Source organism: Alosa pseudoharengus, unplaced genomic scaffold (genome assembly GCF_046254945.1).
Source record: "Alosa pseudoharengus isolate Yale_2024_CS ecotype anadromous, Long Island Sound unplaced genomic scaffold, YU_APseudo_1.1 YU_APseudo_1.1_scf_19, whole genome shotgun sequence".
NCBI lineage: Eukaryota > Metazoa > Chordata > Actinopteri > Clupeiformes > Clupeidae > Alosa > Alosa pseudoharengus.
Window position 1 is genome coordinate 28,252,774 of NW_027468657.1, and position 20,342 is coordinate 28,273,115.

The following is a 20,342-nucleotide window of genomic DNA, read 5'->3' on the forward strand; positions in this document are numbered from 1 at the left end:
ATGACTGTAACAAAGCGTCGTGGATAATCTCCACCCTCTAAGACCGGGAGGAGCCATCACACGCAGGCGAGACTTTCTCTTTCTGTCGGTCTGCGGAGACACCTTGTGGTGCAATGAAAAACGTACACATTACACATTCACCCCGCTACAGAGAATTCGCTCAAATAGAACATTAGACAATACAATGAATTAATTTCTAATTCATATTAAAAAGCCGTTAGTCCTGACTCACATCATTGTATTTCATAATGTTGATGGTAATGCTGTTGTCTGTGTGTGTGTGTGCGCGCACACGTGCGTATAAACCACAAATATGTGTGCCTTATATGCACTTACATATTTTTTCCGTCGGTCTGCAGAGACACCTTATGGTGCAATAAAGAACGCGCACATTCATCCCGCTACAGAAAATGCGCTAACACAGACAAATAACAGAATACAGTCCAACTAGAATTTATCAGTAACTAAATAAAAATAAAAAGAAGCTAGCCCAGTAAATACACTTAGTTACTTACATTGCATGTCATTACTTAGCCCACTTGCTTTCGTTATCACTAATTTTCTTTTTAGTCCCAAGTTCCCAACTGCCTCCTCAACTTGTATCTTTTAGGTTTCGATAAGTGGTGAGAAAGCGATGGTGATGACATTGAACTGAACAGTTTGCCTCTAGGTCGCTTGAAGAGGGCTTAAGTTGACATAAAGCAATTAACTACACCATTCTTGACACTATCTCTGTCTTCTATTATGCTGCTGTAACGTTATGTGAGGCCTATACCAACCACAACACAATTTCAGAACCACGGAGAGCTCCTATATCACGAGCAGACAAACAGAGACACCTTCACTGTGAATGTCTTCCATTCAATTCACACATAAGCGCACACACGTACGCAGGCCATATTATAAAGGAGATCAACTGATTTGCATCCTATTTCGAACTGGTTATAGTTCTTTTGCCAGTAGAAGAAAGCAAGACTGGAAATTCAAATTCTCACCACACTCTTTTCATAGATTAAAGGGAGTTCTTACCTTTTCTTTATTTGGAAGTGTCTGTGTCCGCTGAAAAGTGTCTCCACTATTAATACTGATCAGTTCAGCATCAGCTGGTGGAAACGGTGTGGGAAAGACTACCACGTCACTCTTCAGTGTGTCTGAGCTAAAGCACACGTCATACTGCTGTGTAGATTTGGAGTAAGACCAGGTTCCATCAGGATGTGTGGTGATCATTGGCGGGTTGTATCCACTGAAACTGTTGTCTGTTCTGTGGCATTTTACAGCTATCAAGCTGATGAGGCTCAGTAGAAAGATCACTGATACTGAGACAATGGCGATCAATAAATACAGATTTAAGTCAGAAAAAGTGTCATCCTTGACTGGGACATGTCTAAACTTTGTTTGAATTTCACTGGCCCTCTCAACTACGACAACATCGATAGACACAGTCGCTGACAGTGAAGGCTCTCCATGATCAGAGACTGAAATAATTAATGGATGAGTTTTCAGGTCATTGTCACTCATTCGCCTCTTAGTCCTGATTTCCCCGCTACTGGTTCCAATACGGAAGAGATTATTTCCTTTGGGCTCAGAGATGTGGTAAGAAAGCAGTGCGTTATATCCAGAGTCTGCGTCTACGGCTCTGATCTTGGCTACAAAGTATCCAGCTTCCGCCGTATAGGGAACATTCTCAGTGTTAACAGAGCCATGCTCTGAATATGGGGGAAGAACTACTGGACTATTATCATTCTCGTCCAGTACAAACACGTTTACAGTAGTATTGCTGCTGAGAGGAGGAACACCAGAATCTGTGGCCTGAACTCTAAACTGAAAAGTTTTAATTTCCTCATAGTTTAAAGACTGTAAGCAGGTCAGATCCCCTGTCATTGAATTTATATTCACCAGCGTAGATATAGGTGCACCGCTATCTAAAACTGAATAAGTAATTTGGCCATTCTCATTGGTATCAGCATCAGAAGCAGACACTGTGGTCATTACTACGCCAACTGGACTGTTTTCCTTGATGTACACATTAAGGACAGACTCTGTGAAACGAGGAGCGTTGTCATTCACATCAGCAACGTCTACAGTTATAATACTAGAACTGGAGAGAGGTGGTGTGCCCTCATCGGTTGCTGTGATGGTGACATTGTACACGGAAATGTTTTCCCTGTCCAATGGACCGTCCACCACTAACGAATAATAGTTTTTGTAGTTCAGCTCGAGTTTAAATGGAACTTTGTTTTTAACTGCGGAAGTCACAATGCCATTTTTTCCACCATCTGTATCGGACACGGAGACGAGGGCGATGGCAGTGCCGATTTTGACGTCCTCTTTAACCGTTTTCAATAATGAAGTTATTGTGATTTCAGGAGCGTTATCGTTTAGATCTAAGACCTCCACTAACACTTTACAGTGCGCCGCCATGGGAGGCTGGCCTTTGTCATTCGCCTGTGCTCGAATCTCAAAAGCACTCCGCTGCTCAAAATCTATGTTGCTCTTTACAGTGATAGCGCCTGTAGATGGGTCGATATGAAACATCTCTAGAATATTATCTTGGTCTTTCCTACTTAAAGAATAAACAATTTCGCTGTTTGTCCCTTCATCAAGATCAGTAGCGTTAATTGTGACAACCGTGGTCCCAACCGGCACATTTTCAAACACGCTTGCTTTGTATAAGGGCCTGCTAAATACAGGTATGTTATCATTATTATCCAAGACGTTAATTTTGATTTGAGATGTACCTGATTTTGGTGGATTTCCTCCATCGATGGCAGTAAGCGTTAACTGCATATAGGGCTGCTTTTCTCGGTCTAAAGCTTTTTGCAGTATTAACTCAGCAGACGCGCTGTGCTCTCCTTTGTGTGTGGCCAGCGAGAAGTGGTCATTGGGGCTGAGCTTATATGTACTGACCGCATTCTTACCTACATCCGAGTCTGATGCTGACAACAACGGAAATCTAACTCCTGGTAATGTGCTCTCTGCAACATCTATTGTTTGTGAGTTTGCACTGAAGGTAGGGTAATTATCATTCACATCTAAAATGTTTATTTCTATGCGATATAGTTTCAAAGGGTTGTTAATGACCGCTTCGACAATTACTGTGCATTTCAACAATTCTGCGCATAGCTCCTCCCTGTCTATTCTGTCAGTCACATAGAGAACACCAGTCTTTAGGTTTACCTCGAAATATGACTTCTTGGACCCGGTAACGATTTGAAACATCCGTGATTCCAAATCCTGAACATTGAGATTCAAATCTTTCGCTATATTCCCGACTGTAGTCCCTGGTTTTGACTCCTCTGGTACGGAGTAAGACAGCTGCCCCGTCACGGCTTCTATACAAAGCACCATGATCCCAAACAGTACATCCGTGAATAACACGTTCCTTGCTCTTGCGAAATGCATTTTCTATCCAATATTAGCGAGTCATAGATCCAGGAATGTGTGGTTAATGCAGCCGAAGAAAAGAAACGCGATATCAAGCCATTCCGTTGATACAACAGCAAATCATGAAAATATCCACCAGTACCATCGTCCCCCCACTCGCATCTCTGAGTATGACTGTAACAAAGCGTCGTGGATAATCTCCACCCTCTAAGACCGGGAGGAGCCATCACACGCAGGCGAGACTTTCTCTTTCTGTCGGTCTGCGGAGACACCTTGTGGTGCAATGAAAAATGTACGCATACATCTCGCTACAAAGAATGCGCTCACATAGAACATTAGCCAATACAATAAATTATTGACTGATTCATATTAAAAAACCGTTAGTCCTGACTCACATTGCATTTCATAATGTTGATGGTAATGCTGCTGTATGTGTGTGTGTGTGTGTGTGTGTGTGTGTGTGTGTGTGTGTGTGTGTGTGTGTGTGTGTGTACGTGTGCATAAACCACATATATGTGTGTCTTATATGCACTTAAAAAATGTAAATGGAGCATTACATATTACATTTTTCCGTCGGTCTGCAGAGACATCTTATGGTGCAATGAAGAACGCACACTTTCATCCCGCTACAGAAAATGCGCTAAGACAGACAAATAACAGAATATAGTCCAACTACAATTTGTCAGTAACTAAATAAAAATAAAAAGAAGCTAGCCCAGTAAATACACTTAGTTACTTACATTGCATGTCATAACTTAGTCCACTTGCTATCGTTATCACTAATTTTCTTTTTAGTTCTAGGTTCCCCACTGTCTCCCCAACTTGTATCCTTTAGGTTTCGAGAAGTGGTAAGAAAGCGATGGTGTTGACATTGCACTGAACACTGTTCTCTCTCTCTAGTGGGTCATCTACCACCAAACAAAACAAATATTTTTTGTAGTTTGCCTCTAGGTCGCTTGAAGAGGGCTTTAGTCGACATAAAGCAATTAACTACACCATTCTTGACACTATCTCTGTCTTCTATTATGCTGCTGTAACGTTATGTGAGGCCTACACCAACCACAACACAATTTCAGAACCACGGAGAGCTCCTATATACACTGAGAGCAGACAAACAAAGACACCTTCACTGTAAATGTCTTCCATCCAATTCACATATAAGCGCACACACCTACGCAGGCCATATTATAAAGGAGATCAACTGATTTGCATCCTATTTCGAACTGGTTATATGGTTCTTTAGCCAGCAGAAGAAAGTAAGACTGGAAATTCAAAATCTCAACACACTCTTTTCATAGATCAAAGGGAATTCTTACCTTTTCTTTATTTGGAAGTGTCTGTGTCCGCTGAAAAGTGTCTCCACTATTAATACTGATCAGTTCCGCATCAGCTGGTGGAAACGGTGTGGGAAAGACTACTACGTCACTCTTCAGCGTGTCTGAGCTAAAGCACACGTCATACTGCTGTGTAGATTTGGAGTAAGACCAGGTTCCGTCAGGATGTGTGGTGATCATTGGCGGGTTGTATCCACTGAAACTGCTGTCTGTTCTGTGACATTTTACAGCTATCAAGCTGATGAGGCTCAGCAGAAAAATCACTGATACTGAGACAATAGCGATCAATAAATACAGATTTAATTCAGAAAAAGTGTCATCCTTGACTGGGACATGTCTAAACTTTGTTTGAATTTCACTGGCCCTCTCAACTACGACAACATCGATAGACACAGTCGCTGAGAGTGAAGGTTCTCCATGATCAGAAACTGCAATAATTAATGGATGAGTTTTCAGGTCATTGTCACTCATTCGCCTCTTAGTCCTGATTTCCCCGCTACTGGTTCCAATACGGAAGAGATTATTTCCTTTGGGCTCAGAGATGTGGTAAGAAAGCAGTGCGTTATATCCAGAGTCTGCGTCTACGGCCCTGATCTTGGCTACAAAGTATCCAGCTTCAGCCGTATAGGGAACATTCTCAGTGTTAACAGAGCCATGCTCTGAATATGGGGGAAGAACTACTGGACTATTATCATTCTCGTCCAGTACAAACACGTTTACAGTAGTATTGCTGCTAAGAGGAGGAACACCAGAATCTGTGGCCTGAACTCTAAACTGAAAGGTTTTCATTTCCTCATAGTTTAAAGACTGTAAGCAGGTCAGATCCCCTGTCATTGAATTTATATTCACCAGCGTAGATATAGGTGCACCGCTATCTAAAACTGAATAAGTAATTTGGCCATTCTCATTGGTATCAGCATCAGAGGCAGACACTGTGGTCATGATCGCACCGACTGGACTGTTCTCCTTGATGTATACATTAAGGACCGGCTCTGCAAAACGAGGAGCGTTGTCATTCACATCAGCAGCGTCTACAGTTATAATACTAGAACTGGAGAGAGGTGGTGTGCCCTCATCGGTTGCTGTGATAGTGACATTGTACACGGAAATGTTTTCCCTGTCCAATGGACCGTCCACCAGTAACGAATAATAGTTTTTGTAGTTCAGCTCGAGTTTAAATGGAACTTTGTTTCTAACTGCGCAAGACACAATTCCATTTTTCCCACCGTCTTTATCTGACACTGAAACGAGAGCGATTGCAGTGCCGATTTTGACGTCCTCTTTCACAGTTTTCAACAACGAGGTCACTGTAATTTCAGGAGCGTTATCGTTTAGATCTAAGACCTCCACCAGTACTTTACAGTGCGCTGCCATGGGAGGCTGGCCTTTGTCATTCGCTTGTGCACGAATCTCAAAGGCACTATGCTGTTCAAAATCTATGTTGCTCTTTACAGTGATAGCCCCGGTCAACGGATCAATATGAAACATCTCTAAGATATCGTCTTGATCTTTTTTACTTAAATAATACACTATTTCACTGTTTAAGCCTTCATCAATATCACTCGCGTTAATATTGACAATGGTGGTCCCAACAGGCACATTTTCAGAAACACTTGCTTTATAGAGGGGCCTGTTAAATACGGGTGCGTTATCATTAATATCCAAAATATTAATCCTGATTTGCGAAGTACCTGACTTCGGTGGATTTCCTCCATCGATCGCAGTAAGCGTTAACTGCATATAGGGCTGCTTTTCTCGGTCTAAAGCTTTTTGCAGTATTAACTCAGCAGACGCGCTGTTCTCTCCTTTGTGTGTGGCGAGCGAGAAGTGGTCATTGGGGCTGAGCTTATATGTACTGACGGCATTCTTACCTACATCCGAGTCTGATGCTGACAACAACGGAAATCTTAGACCTGGCAAAGAGCTCTCTGCGATATCTATTGTTTGCGAGTTTGCACTGAACGCTGGCGCATTATCGTTCACATCCAAAACATTGATTTCTATACGATACAGTTTGAGAGGGTTGTTGATCACTGCTTCTACGATTAAAGTGCATTTCAATGATTTTGCGCATAGCTCCTCTCTGTCTATTCTGTCAGTCACATAGAGAACACTAGTCTTTAGGTTTACCTCGAAATATGACTTCTTGGACCCGGTAACGATTTGAAACATCCGTGATTCCAAATCCTGAACATTGAGATTCAAATCTTTGGCTATATTCCCGACTGTAGTCCCTGGTTTTGACTCCTCTGGTACGGAGTAAGACAACTGCCCCGCCACGGCTTCTATACAAAGCACCATGATCCCAAACACTACATCCGTGAATAACGCGTTCCTTGCTCTTGCGAAATGCATTTTCGATCCAATATTAGCGAGTCATAGATCCAGGAACGTGCTCTAAATGCAGCCGAAGAACAGAAAGCGCAATATCAAGCCATTCCGTCGATACAACAGCAAATCAAGAAAGTATCCACCACCATCACCGTCTCATACTTGCATTTCTGAGTATGACTGTAACAAAGCATCGTGGATAATCTCCACCCTCTAAGACCGGGAGGAGCTATCACACGCAGACGAGACTTTCTTTTTCCGTCGGTCTGCGGAGACACCTTGTGGTCCAATGAAAAACGTACACATTCATTCCGTTACAGAAAATGCGCTCAAACAGAACATTAGCCAAATAAAATGAATTAGTGACTGAAAAAAGCCGCTAGTCCTTACTCACATTGCATTTCATAATGCTGATAGTAATTCTGCTTTTGTGTGTGTGTGTGTGTGTGTGTGTGTGTGTGTGTGTATGGGCACGTGTATAAACCACAAACATGCACTTACAAAATGTAAATGGAACATTACATGAATCTACTGTTATGTAGCTTTTCATGAAAATGTGGAAATTGTTACTGCTCTAGTAATTTCAGATATTATGTATAACTAGATGTTTTGTAAAACTAGAAGATCTTCCAAAGTCACATTTATAAATGGTCTATTAGCCACCACATCGATTTCGATCCATCGTCAAAACAATTTGCATGACAAGATTCCTGTTAGGGTGGAGAATATAGGCTAGATTAAGGAGTTCTTACCTTTTCTTTATTTGGAAGTGTCTGTGTCCGCTGAAAGGTGTCTCCACTATTAATACTGATTAATTCTGCATCAGCAGGTGGAAACGGCGCGGGGAAAACTACCACGTCACTCTTCAGTGTGTCTGAGCTAAAGCACACGTCATACTGCTGTGTAGATTTGGAGTAAGACCAGGTTCCATCAGGATGTGTGGTGATCATTGGCGGGTTGTATCCACTGAAACTGCTGTCTGTTCTGTGACATTTGACAGCCATAAAACTGATAAGGCTCAGTAAAAATATGACCGAGACTGAAACTATGGCGATAAGCAAATAAAGGTTTAAGTCAGAAAAAGTCTCCTCCTTTACTGGTATATATCGGAACTGAGTCAGCGATTCTCCACCGTTTTCAGCGACCACAACATCAATGGACATAGTGGCTGAAAGTGAAGTCTCTCCGTTATCTGAAACGGAAACCACCAGTGGGTGCGTTTTCAAATCATTGTCGCTCATGCGCCTTTTAGTCCTGATCTCCCCATTACTGGTCCCAATTCGGAAAAGGTTGTTTCCTTTAGGTTCAGAGATGTGATATGAAAGCAGTGCATTATATCCAGAGTCTGCGTCTACAGCCCTGATCTTGGCTACAAAGTATCCAGCTTCAGCACTATAGGGAATATTTTCTGTATTCACAGACCCGTGCTCCGAATAGGGGGGAAGAATACTGGGACTGTTGTCATTCTCATCCAGAACGAACACATTTACAGTGGCATTACTGCTAAGTGGAGGGACACCAGAGTCTGTGGCAAGAACAGTGAACTGAAAAGACTTACGTTCTTCGTAATTAAATGACTTCACTGCATGTATATCTCCTGTAATTGAATTTATATTAACCATCGATGTTAAAGGAAGCTCGTTGTTGTTCAAAACAGAATAAGTAACGTGACTATTTTCATTTATATCAGCGTCAGAAGCAGACAAAGTTGATAGAAGGGCCCCAACTGGACTATTCTCTTTAACATAAACATTAATATGTGGCTCTGGGAAGCGAGGTGCGTTGTCGTTGACATCAGAGACGTGTACAGTAATTACGCTCATGCTAGAGAGGGGCGGAGTCCCCTCATCCACAGCGGTGATGGTGACGTTGTACTGGGCCGCACTCTCTCTGTCTAGAGGGCCATCTACAACCAAGGAATAGTAGTTTTTATAGTTACCCTCCAGTTTGAAGGGGCCTTTATTCGACATGGAACAATGTACCATACCATTCTTCCCACTATCTCTATCTAGGATAGACACAAGTGCAATCGCGGTGCCAGCTTTGGCGTCCTCGCTCACTGTGTTAAGAAGTGTGGTAACTGTAATTTCTGGGGCATTGTCGTTCACGTCGATTACTTCGACAAGCACTTTACACTGCGTCACCATGGGAGGCTGACCTTTGTCGCTCGCCTCAGCCCGGATTTGAAATGCACTATTTTGTTCAAAGTCTATATTGCCCTTCACTGTAATAGCCCCGGTCTTTGAATTGAGGTCAAACATCTCCAATATGTTATCTTGATCTCCTTTACTTATTGAATAAAATATTTCACTGTTAATACCTTCATCCGCGTCTGTGGCATTTAAAACCACAACTAATGTCCCTACGGATGCATTTTCGACAACGCTTGCTTTGTATAACGTGCGACTAAAGACAGGAGCATTATCATTATTATCAAGAACAATAACCCTGATATCCATTGTCCCTGACTTGGGTGGGTTTCCACCATCTATGGCGGTCAAAGTGAGTGGAACAACGGACAGTTTTTCACGATCAAGTGCTTTCTGAAGAACTAACTCGGCAGATAAACTGTGCTCTCCTGCTTTACTTGTCTCTACGGAAAAATATTCATTGGGACTAATCCTATAATTGTTAACACTATTTTTACCAACATCGGCATCAGTTGCAATGGGGAGGTGGAATCTGAGTCCAGGTAAACTGCTTTCGGCAATGTTTATGATTTTTGATTTCGAGCTAAACGACGGGGAATTGTCATTGACATCGGCAATATTTATCTCTAAGCGATACAGTTTCAAAGGATTGTTAATTACTGCTTCTACGCTTAGAGTACATTTCGACTGTTTAGCGCAGAGCTCCTCTCTGTCTATTCTCTCATTAACAAACAAAACACCAGTCTTTAAATTTACCTCGAAGTACTTTTTGTTGGATCCGCTGACAATCTGAAACATGCGTGACTCCAGTTCCTGGACATTTAGGTTTAAATCCTTGGCAATATTACCGACTGCTGTCCCTGTTTTCGCCTCCTCTGAGACCGTGTACGAGAGTTGCCCTGATGCCGCTTGCCAACACTCCAGCGTGATAATGACAAAAAACGTCACAAAACGTTGTGTTCCTTTCCAAATTGTCATCGTTCCGTTGGGTCAGGTCATGAATACATCCAAGGAAAAGAAATCGCCTTTTTCACTTAGCATAAGGAACATTTAAGTGCGCACATAAATCAAACCGTCATTCTTCCCGATAAAAGAAATGTCTGCTCCCTGTGTTCACGTTCTACTGCTGCGGCGACTTGCTCTAACAAAGCCTCATGAAATCCCCCATCCCCGAACCGGGAGGAGTCTCATAATGCGAAGGAAAACCTCATGTGTCGGTCTACAGCGACCCCATGTGCTTGATTCAGATGCGGACACCCATTCACAAGGATGGCTCCTCTCACGAAAATGTACACTTACATGTGTACACTTACAGCACTCTAAGTCATGTCTTGACCACAAAGCAATTCCGCTTAGGGCACCGAAATTGCCAGCAGTGTCACTGATAACTTATAGCCCTAATGAAAAGCAACGCCATAGCAAGATAAAGTTAGAGAAAACATCGCTACAACGGTCATGAACAGCCAATGACAAAAGTTTCGATGTATGACAAGGCGCAATTACATTCAGTACCACAGACAGCACTCGCAGCAGCACTGCCACTTCAGTGTGCTTAGTGCTTGGCTGAGACACACACACACACACACACACACACACACAGCCTACTACTAGTAGTGCAAACTCTATATTTACTGCATGCTTCAACTCATGCTAATAAATGGGCCATAACTGCACTGTTAAATGTGGCTGTAGGTTTTGCAGTACAGTACAGCTAAATTCTACAGTATGATACAATATCATGTTTTTACAGCACAGTGTTGTAGTTAATGTTGCATTCTGGGTAATATTATTGACGCGGGAATATATTACAGTACATTTTCCCGCATACTGTAACTTTGCTGCCACCTTGCTGTAATATCGAGAACGAAGTTCTGCCAACCTGACAACTTTACTCCTCTTCTGAAGACATGACCCATAGTGGAATGAGCGCAAGTCATTGAAATTTGGTGAGTTTGGTTTTCGGATTCATTAAGTAGTTTTACCCCGGCATTGTGTAGATTTTTGTTTAGTAAAAAGACGAGCATAGCTTGTTTGCTGGTAGCTGGTGTCGATAGCAAAGTATTGTCTCTGGCTTAAGCATAGCTATAGCTTTAACAACAAGGTAGGCATAGCCTATTTGTTTAAATCAATCATCTAGTCCTCATCGAGATCATTTATAATCATCTAGTCCTCGTTATGCCTTCCTTTTAACTTGTGTAAGTTTACAGTTAAAAATATCGACTTGTCGTTGAAAAGTATTGTCTGTTGTTATTACCAGCTAACTTCAAGGACTAGCCTAAGTAAATTGAAAACGATGTCGACGACCCTCGTCCCCACTTAGAGCAGACATTGACGATTCTCGTCAGATATTTTAGCACTTCAAAACTAATAGTAAATGTATTTGCCCCTTTTTAATAGTTGTCTTATATAATTTATTTTTCCATTTTACTATCCTGGCGACATACGTCTGTATATTGTGAAGTCTGTCATTATAGCCCGTTGGCTCTCGTCTAAGCACAGCTAACCCTAGTTTAAATTAACAGCAAGGTAGGCCTATAAACTAAGATCATCTAGCCTTCTTTATGCAGTCATTTTAATCTGTACAAATTTAGTATCGCGTATTGTCTGCTATTTCATGGACTAAACGAAAACGATGATAATCTTGTCCACAAAGCCAGCATACACTGACTTTCGAAAATTATTTTAGCACTTCAAAACAGACAGTACATGTATTTGGCCCTGTTTAACAGTTGTCTGATATAGTTTATTTTTCCATGCTACTATCCTGGTGACATTACTAATGTATATTGTGAAGTTCGTCATGTATTTGTATATATTTTTTTCTGGATTAGAAATGGTCTAATATGCAAGGTAGCATCTGCTAGGCTAGAAAATGTAGATATATTTCTTTTATTTTTAGAGGGAAATGTATATAGTAAGTATATATACTTTTTTGATCCCGTGAGGGAAATTTGGTCTCTGCATTTAACCCAATCGGTGAATTAGTGAAACACAAACAGCACACAGTGAACACACAGTGAGGTGAAGCACACACTAATCCCGGCGCAGTGAGCTGCCTGCTACAATGGCGGCGCTCGGGGAGCAGAGGGGATAGGTGCCTTGCTCAAGGGCACTTCAGCCGCGGCCCACTGGTCAGGGCTTGAACCGGCAACCCTCCGGTTACAAGTCCAGAGTGCTAACCAGTGGGCCACGGCTGCCCTATTAGGGTTGTGACATTTCCCTCTAAAAATAAAAGAAATATATCTACATTTTCTTTTTTAAAACCTATCTTTTTGTAAACCTAGCTTTTGGAAATAATTGAAGAAAGTCTACAAGTGAGGTTGTCAACAGGGTTTTAACTTTTGCCTTTTTCTGTCTTTGTCTACAGTGGTTGGAGTAGAGTGAGAAGAATTGACGGGTTTGAGCACAGTGCCAGACATCCAAGTATGTCTGTCCTTAACTGCAAGGCCTGCAGTTATTCAACCACTTTCTTACACACCTACATTATACATGCAAGGTCACACCGAAATTTGGCTAATTACTGGTATGCATGTGGTGTTTCTCAGTTTTAAGAAATTTAATGCAATATGTGTGTATATGTGTGTGTGTGTGTGTGTGTGGCTATAGGTAGAGGAGGACCTGTGTTTCAAACTAATGTAATTAGTTGTTTAAATACTTGATTAAATACTAGCTCTGCTTTAAATTAAAATTATTGAAGCAACACATTAATGTTCAAATCGTTGCCTTTGCAGAGAGTCTCGGTCGGTCTTTCTCTGTGTAGCAAAAGTTAATGATATTGTAATGTGTTTCAGTGTTTTTAATGTGTTTCAGCTTGTGTAAAATTAATGAAATATCTTCAAGAATGATAAATAAAAGTGTTTCATGTAAGATTGTTCTGTGTGACTTAACATTTCACTTGTTTAAATACTTAAACTGAATATTGTTATCATAATATGTAAGTGTTGGTTGATAGATAAATACATTGATTAATAAATAAATGCAATTGAGGAATACTAAATTAAATTAAAAAAAAAAACAGTAACAGTACCAAAAAACAGTACTGTACTGTATAGTACAGTACAGTACAACCTTGTAGTAAAACAGCAATCACATGATTACTGTAAACTGTATTACAGTACTGTATCGCACCTTAATTCTACGGTAAAGTTCTGGCAACCGTGCTGCCTGTACTGTACTGTAATTTTACAGGGAATTTTCTAAGAGTGTGCAGCAACTGTCTGCAGCATTCACATGGAATAACAATGTTCAAAACCTCTGTGATACTCAACAGTCTTTTGCATAGCCTACTATATGAAATGAGAATCCAACGATCTTACCTTATCTTTGTTTGGAAGTGTTTGTGTTCGCTGAAAAGTGTCTCCTCCATTGATGCTAATCAATTCCGCATCTGCTGGCGGATAAGGAGCTGGAAAAACTACCACGTCACTTTTTAGTGTGTCTGAGCTAAAACACACGTCATACTGCTGTGTAGATTTGGAGTAAGACCATGTTCCGTCAGGATGTGTGGTGATCATTGGCGGGTTGTATCCTTCGAAATTGCTGTCTGTTCTGTGGCATTTTACAGCTATCAAGCTGATGAGGCTCAGTAGAAAAATCACGGACACTGAGACTATGGCTATCAATAAATACAGATTTAAATCAGAAAATGTATCCTCCTTTACAGGAGCATTTCTGAAGCGAGTTTGCATGTCTGCGTTTTCAACAACCATAACATCAACGGACACTGTCGCAGACATTGATGGCTCTCCATTATCAGACACCAAAATTACCAACGGGTGAGTTTTCAAGTCGTTATCACTCATTTTTCTTTTAGTCCTAAGTTCCCCACTGCTTGTCCCGATTCGGAAGAGGTTGTTTCCTTTAGGTTCCGAGATGTGGTAAGAAAGCAGCGCGTTATATCCAGAGTCTGCGTCTACAGCCCTGATCTTGGCTACAAAGTATCCAGCTTCAGCACTATAGGGAATATTTTCTGTATTCACAGACCCGTGCTCCGAATAGGGGGGCAGAATACTGGGATTGTTGTCATTCTCATCCAGAACGAAAACATTTACAGTCGCGTTACTGCTAAGTGGAGGGACACCAGAGTCTGTGGCCATAACTTTGAACTGGAAAGTTTTAATTTCTTCATAATTAAACGACTGCATTGCGAGGATATCTCCAGTAACTGAATCTATATTCGCCATAGTCGTTAAAGGAAGCTCATTATTGCTGTTCAAAAAAGAATAGGTGATGAGACTATTTTCATGTATATCAGCGTCAGATGCCGATACAGCTGAGAGACGCGTACCGACGGGACTATTCTCTTTAATATAAATATTAATAACGGGCTCTGGAAAGCGAGGCGCATTGTCATTCACATCAGACACATGAACAGTGATAACACTGGAGCTGGACAACGACGGAACTCCCTCATCCGTTGCGATGATGGTGATATTGTACTGAGCTGTATTCTCTCTATCTAGAGGGCCATCTACAACCAAAGAATAATAGTTTTTGTAGTTTGCCTCTAGCTTGAACGGGGCTTTTGTCGACATAAAGGAATTAACTGCACCATTCTTTCCACTATCTCTGTCCTGAACTGACACGAGTGCAATAGCAGTGCCGACTTTGGCATCCTCCGTCACCGTGTTTAACAGTGAAGTCACAGTGATTTCGGGGGCATTGTCGTTTACGTCCATCACCTCCACGAGCACTTTACAATGCGCCGCCATAGGAGGCTGGCCTCGGTCACTTGCTTCGGCTCGGATTTCAAAGGCATTATTTTTCTCATAGTCAATATTACTTTTAACTGTTATCACGCCTGTTTTTGGGTCAATCTCAAACACCTCTAAGACTTTGTCTTGATCTCGTTTGCTTATGCTATAAAATATCTCACTATTAGCACCGTCGTCCGAGTCTGTTGCATTTAAAGCCACAACGGCAGTCCCGATTGGTACATTTTCTGACACACTTACTTTGTACAAGGGGCGACTAAAAATCGGACTGTTGTCGTTTATATCCAGAACATTTATCTTTATCGACATGGTCCCTGATTTCTGTGGATTTCCACCGTCTACAGCGGTTAATATGAGAGTTATAACTGACTGCTTTTCCCGATCTAAAGACTTTTGCAAGACTAACTCAGCAGACAAACTATGCTCGCTTCCTTTGTGTGTCGACACAGTAAAATACTCGTTTGGACTTAACTTGTAAGTATTAACGCTATTTTTACCAACATCGGGATCATTTGCAGTAGGGAGAGGGAATCTAACCCCGGTCAGCGTATTTTCGGCAATGTTCATATCTTGTGTTTTTGAACTAAAAGAAGGCGAATTATCATTCATATCCAAAATATTTACTTCTAAACGATACAGTTTCAAGGGATTGTTAATAACTGCCTCTACGCTTAGGGTACATTTCAACTGTTTATCGCAAAGCTCTTCTCGGTCTATTCTCTCGTTTACAAACAGTACACCAGTCTTTAAATTTACCTCAAAGTATTTTTTGTTGGATCCGCTGACAATTTGAAACATCCGCGACTCCAGTTCATGGAACTTAATGTTTAAATCCTTCGCGATATTTCCGACAGTCGTCCCCCTGTTTGCCTCCTCTGCCACCGAGTAGGAGAGCTGCCCCGACACGGCTTGCAGATAATACTCCAGCGTCATAATGAAAAAGAACGTCACAAAATGCTTCGTTGCTTTATGTTTCAACATTATTCCATTCGTATGGACCACGCACAGATCCAATGAGGTTTAATCCAACAAATATGCACAATTACCGCAAACATATGACAAATCCAATCGACATTTTGCCACTCACAGAAATGTCTACTGACCGTGTTCACCCTCCGCGTCTCTTTCAAACAAAAGCTCAGTGAAATCCCCCACCCTACCCAACCGGGAGGAGCCTTGAAATGGGGTGGACAAACTGATTCTCGGTCTGTAGCGACACCAAGTGCATAACTCCGGCGCCCACACATTCTATGATATACGTTTTACACATGCCAACTCTAATGTATCAGATAACAGCACAGGCCTAACAAAAAAACACTCGTAGGCTACACAGCTATTGAATTCGGGTTCAAACCCATCCAGCTTGCACGAACAATCATTAAAACGTGCACGTCAGCACCATGGACAGTTCCAGTCACACCATAGAGGGGTTGGCAATAGGCGGCCCGCGGGCCAAAGCTGGCCCACCAGCAATATTATTTGGCCCGCCAGATTATTCTTGTAGTCCAATTTTCTTTAAATCATTTACAAATAGCCTATTTACCAATCAGACCACGTGTGTTTAAACAAATATGAGAAAGAACACCAGACGCACTATGATCCGGTCCTTTGATCCCTGATCCTCTGCCAGCGCATGTTGCGCTTTTGTGCCTCTGTCGGGAGTGGATAGGCCACCTTGAAGGTGCCGCTTCGTCTTTTAATGCCGTTCCTTTCAAACAGTGACGCATCATTGCAGATCAGACGCAAGGGCTTTGCATCTGTGAAACCGGCTAAGATGAACTCAAACTAATTCTTTCCAATCCTTTTTATAGGCTTTACTTTCGCGGTAAAACTTCCTGCTTTAGACTTTTTGATCACATTGAAGACATTTTCTCCCACCTAACTTTTATCTGTAGTTCACTCCTCACACGCTAATATTTATTGTAGGAAAACAATAAGCATAGTAACATTGTCATGTCAGGAGGTGGGTCAACCAAGTATTTAAGAATAAAAGTAAGATAGACTATCCAAAGTAGTAGCCTAATTAGGCCTAAAATAAACAAGGCTCCGTGTTAAACAGTCTATCGTTGCCAAAATTATTGTAGCCTAGGCTTACTATTCACGATATTGAAAGGGGACATAAAACAGAGTTAATCAAGAGCATGTAATTATTCAAGTAGACCATCAATGGGCCCATCCATTGTTAATGAGTTATTTTCCATGAGTTATTTTTATCCATTCTCCGTATAGATGCCTGTTGACTAACAGGTCATCCACCGGAGCGGCGTTTAAATATTAGCCTATCCTCTGGCCCGCCATCTATTGGCTAAGTAAAATAACTGGCCCGTGCCCAAATTTACTTGCCGACCCCTGCCATAGACAGACACGGGCAAGAAACCAGTGTGCACGCACGTATCTGCTTATTCCTCAGGCATGCAAGTTATATACACAGTTGTTTGGCTTTAATGAATTATAACATGATACAACCTTACCTTCTCTTTGTTTGGAAGTGTTTGGGTGCGTTGAAAAGTGTCTCCTCCGTTAATACTGATCAGTTCGGCATCAGCAGGCGGATATGGTGCAGGAAAAACTACAACGTCACTTTTTAGTGTGTCTGAGCTAAAACACACGTCATACTGCTGTGTAGATTTGGAGTAAGACCAGGTTCCGTCAGGGTGTGTGGTGATCATTGGCGGGTTGTATCCACTGAAACTGCTGTCTGTCCTGTGGCATTTTACAGCTATCAAACTGATGAGGCTCAGTAGAAATATCACCGACACGGAGACAATGGCGATCAGCAAATAAAGATTTAAATCCGAGAAACTATCCTCCTTTACAGGGACGTGTCTGAACTGAGTCTGGACTTCTCCCATGTTTTCTACAACAACAACATCTATAGATACAGTTGCTGATAATGATGGTTCTCCACTATCCGAAACCAAAATGACCAACGGATGAGTTTTTATATCATTGTCACTCATTCTCCGTTTAGTCCTAATTTCGCCATTGCTAGTTCCAATTCGGAAAAGATTATTGTCTTTGGGTTCAGATATGTGATATGACAGAAGCGCGTTATACCCAGAGTCAGCATCCACAGCCCTGATCTTAGCTATAAAATTACCTGCTTCAGCAGTATAGGGAACATTTTCAGTGTTAACAGAACCATGCTCAGAATAGGGAGGAAGAACAACAGGCGCGTTATCATTCTCGTCCAGAATAAAAACATTTACCGTCATGTTGCCGCTAAGTGAAGGAACACCTGCATCGGTGGCTTGAACTTTAAATTGAAAAGTCTGATTCTCTTCATGGTTGAAGGACCGCATGCTGTATATATCACCAGTGACAGGGTTTATTTTAAAAAGGGAGGAGATGGGCACATCATTGATTACATTTTGCGATATCGAATAAATTATGTGTGCATTTTCTCCCTTGTCTCGGTCTACAGCAGACAAAGTGCATACAACGGAGCCAACTTCGCTGTTTTCCCGAAGATATGCTTGTTTTTCGGGGCTTTCGAATTGGGGCGAGTTATCATTTACATCAGCGACTGTTATGCTTAACAACTTTTTACTGGACATGGGAGGGGAGCCCTCATCCTCCGCAAGCACTGTGACATTATACTGCGAAATATTCTCTCGGTCTAGCACACCATCTAAGAGCAGAGAGTAGTAGTTTTGAAAGGATGACTGTAGTTTAAAGGGACTGGACCCAATTAGGCGGCAATGAACCGCCCCATTTTTACCTGAATCAGGATCTGAAATGGTCATGAGTGCGATTACTGTTCCCTTGCCTGCGTTTTCGTCTACTGGACTAAGCAGTGATGTCACAACAACCTCCGGCGGATTGTCGTTTATGTCTTCAACTGCTACTAACAGTTTAGATTGACCTGACATGGGCACCTGACCTTTGTCTGTGGCCTGTATGCGGATCTCGAAAGCCTGACTCTCTTCAAAGTCGACATTGCCTTTTACCTTGACCTCACCTGTTCCTGCATCGATTTCAAATGTCTCCAGTACATTTTTAGGGGTGCGACTACTGAATGAGTAAACCACCTCTTTATTTAAACCTTCGTCTGCGTCTGTTGCATGAAGTTTTGCAATAACAGCACCTACAGGCGTATGTTCAGGTATTGACATTTTATACAGTGATTTATCGAAGACCGGCGCGTTGTCATTTGCATCTAACACATTAACGGTGATGATTAAAGTGCCTGTCCTAGCAGGCATACCACCATCAACAGCTGTTACTAACAAGTCAATAAGAGGAGTTTTCTCTCTATCTAGTCCTTTATGTAGAACAAGTTCAGCAGACACTGTTTTGTCGCTATGAGTTTGCACATCTAAAGTAAAGTATTCATTCGGATTAAGTTTGTATGTTTTAATTGAATTACTGCCTATATCTACGTCCTGTGCATTCTCCAAAGGGAAGCGAGCACCTGGGGCAGTGATTTCAGTAATATTCAAATGTGTTGAGGCAACTGGAAAGATGGGGGAGTTATCGTTAATATCAAGGATATTTATCCTTACCCGATACAGTTGCAGAGGGCTGTTCACCACGGCCTCGAGATTAACCGTGCAAGAGGCCGCGCCCGCACACAACTCCTCTCTGTCAATGCGTTCATTCACCTGCAGTGCTCCCGTCTCGGTATTGACACTGAAGTATTGTTTTTTAGACCCAGACACGATTCGAAAGCCCCGAGAGACGAGCTCCTTCACAGACAAATTAATATCTTTGGCAATATTTCCAACTGTGGTTCCTACATTCACTTCCTCTGACACACTGTACGCTATCTGCCCTGACACTGGATAAACCTGATAACTTATCAAAAAGAAGAGAAAGCTCACCACCGCATTGATGCTGACTGAAACGCGCATGATGGTTGTTGAAGACACGATTTAGAACCCATAAAACACTGTATCTAGAATCCACGGAGAAACACCATGCCGACTTGGACCGGAGATCCTTGTCAGAGGGCGACCGGAGACAAAAGAAAGCACAGCCACGTCTATCTTCCACGCTTAAATCTCCACGACGACCGCGCACCACCGTACATCCACAGTGACCATATACATCCACAGAGTCTCCGGAGGTGGTTGTTTATCCCGCACGCGTCCAAACCATCGAGTAAAGATACATCCCTTTTGTGCACAGACGCTTTTCACGACAAGACCCTCATCGACTGGACGAGTAAATGGTGAAGATACACGGAGGAGAGAGAGGGAGAGAGAGATTGCAAGCCCATGAGAAGGGGAAGAGGAGGGGCATATTAGGCTTTTATGATGCTTGGACTTATAGAGCAAGAGCGACACAATGTGGTGTGATTTTGCACTACACTGGAAGCTTAATATCCAGCGCACAGAAATATTGTACTGGACTGGTTAAACAATAGCTTATGGAAATACTATCACCGTTTTCAATATAAAGAGTGAGTTTATATTGTGTAAACATAT

At 42.0% G+C, this 20,342-nt stretch overlaps 5 protein-coding genes across 5 annotated transcripts in view; all 5 read right to left on the reverse strand.

The window, feature by feature from the left end:
- LOC143132575 (protocadherin alpha-C2-like) overlaps positions 1–20,000 on the reverse strand; it is a 91,810-nt gene extending 71,810 nt beyond the window's left edge. The window contains exon 1 of the mRNA XM_076292190.1: positions 17,385–20,000. Within this exon, the coding sequence (XP_076148305.1) occupies positions 17,385–19,766 (2,382 nt within the window). The 5' untranslated portion in view covers positions 19,767–20,000. The remainder of the gene's footprint in view (positions 1–17,384) is intronic.
- LOC143133314 (protocadherin alpha-3-like) lies at positions 38–3,531 on the reverse strand. The gene is made up of 3 exons (XM_076293098.1): positions 1,030–3,531; positions 780–810; positions 38–102 (listed from the first exon to the last, which is right to left on the reverse strand). Exons 1-3 carry the CDS (start codon positions 3,400–3,402, stop codon positions 38–40), a joined length of 2,469 nt encoding a protein of 822 aa, XP_076149213.1. The 5' UTR covers positions 3,403–3,531.
- On the reverse strand, positions 4,476–7,019 carry LOC143133315 (protocadherin alpha-4-like). The gene is made up of 2 exons (XM_076293099.1): positions 4,701–7,019; positions 4,476–4,484 (listed from the first exon to the last, which is right to left on the reverse strand). Exons 1-2 carry the CDS (start codon positions 7,017–7,019, stop codon positions 4,476–4,478), a joined length of 2,328 nt encoding a protein of 775 aa, XP_076149214.1.
- On the reverse strand, positions 7,787–10,177 carry LOC143133316 (protocadherin alpha-3-like). Its single transcript, XM_076293100.1, has one exon. It carries the CDS (start codon positions 10,175–10,177, stop codon positions 7,787–7,789), a length of 2,391 nt encoding a protein of 796 aa, XP_076149215.1.
- Positions 13,396–15,894, reverse strand: LOC143133317 (protocadherin alpha-3-like). Its single transcript, XM_076293101.1, has 2 exons — positions 13,516–15,894; positions 13,396–13,416 (listed from the first exon to the last, which is right to left on the reverse strand). The coding sequence occupies exons 1-2, from the start codon at positions 15,892–15,894 to the stop codon at positions 13,396–13,398; spliced, it is 2,400 nt and encodes a 799-aa protein (XP_076149216.1).
- Positions 20,001–20,342: the final 342 nt, after the last annotated feature.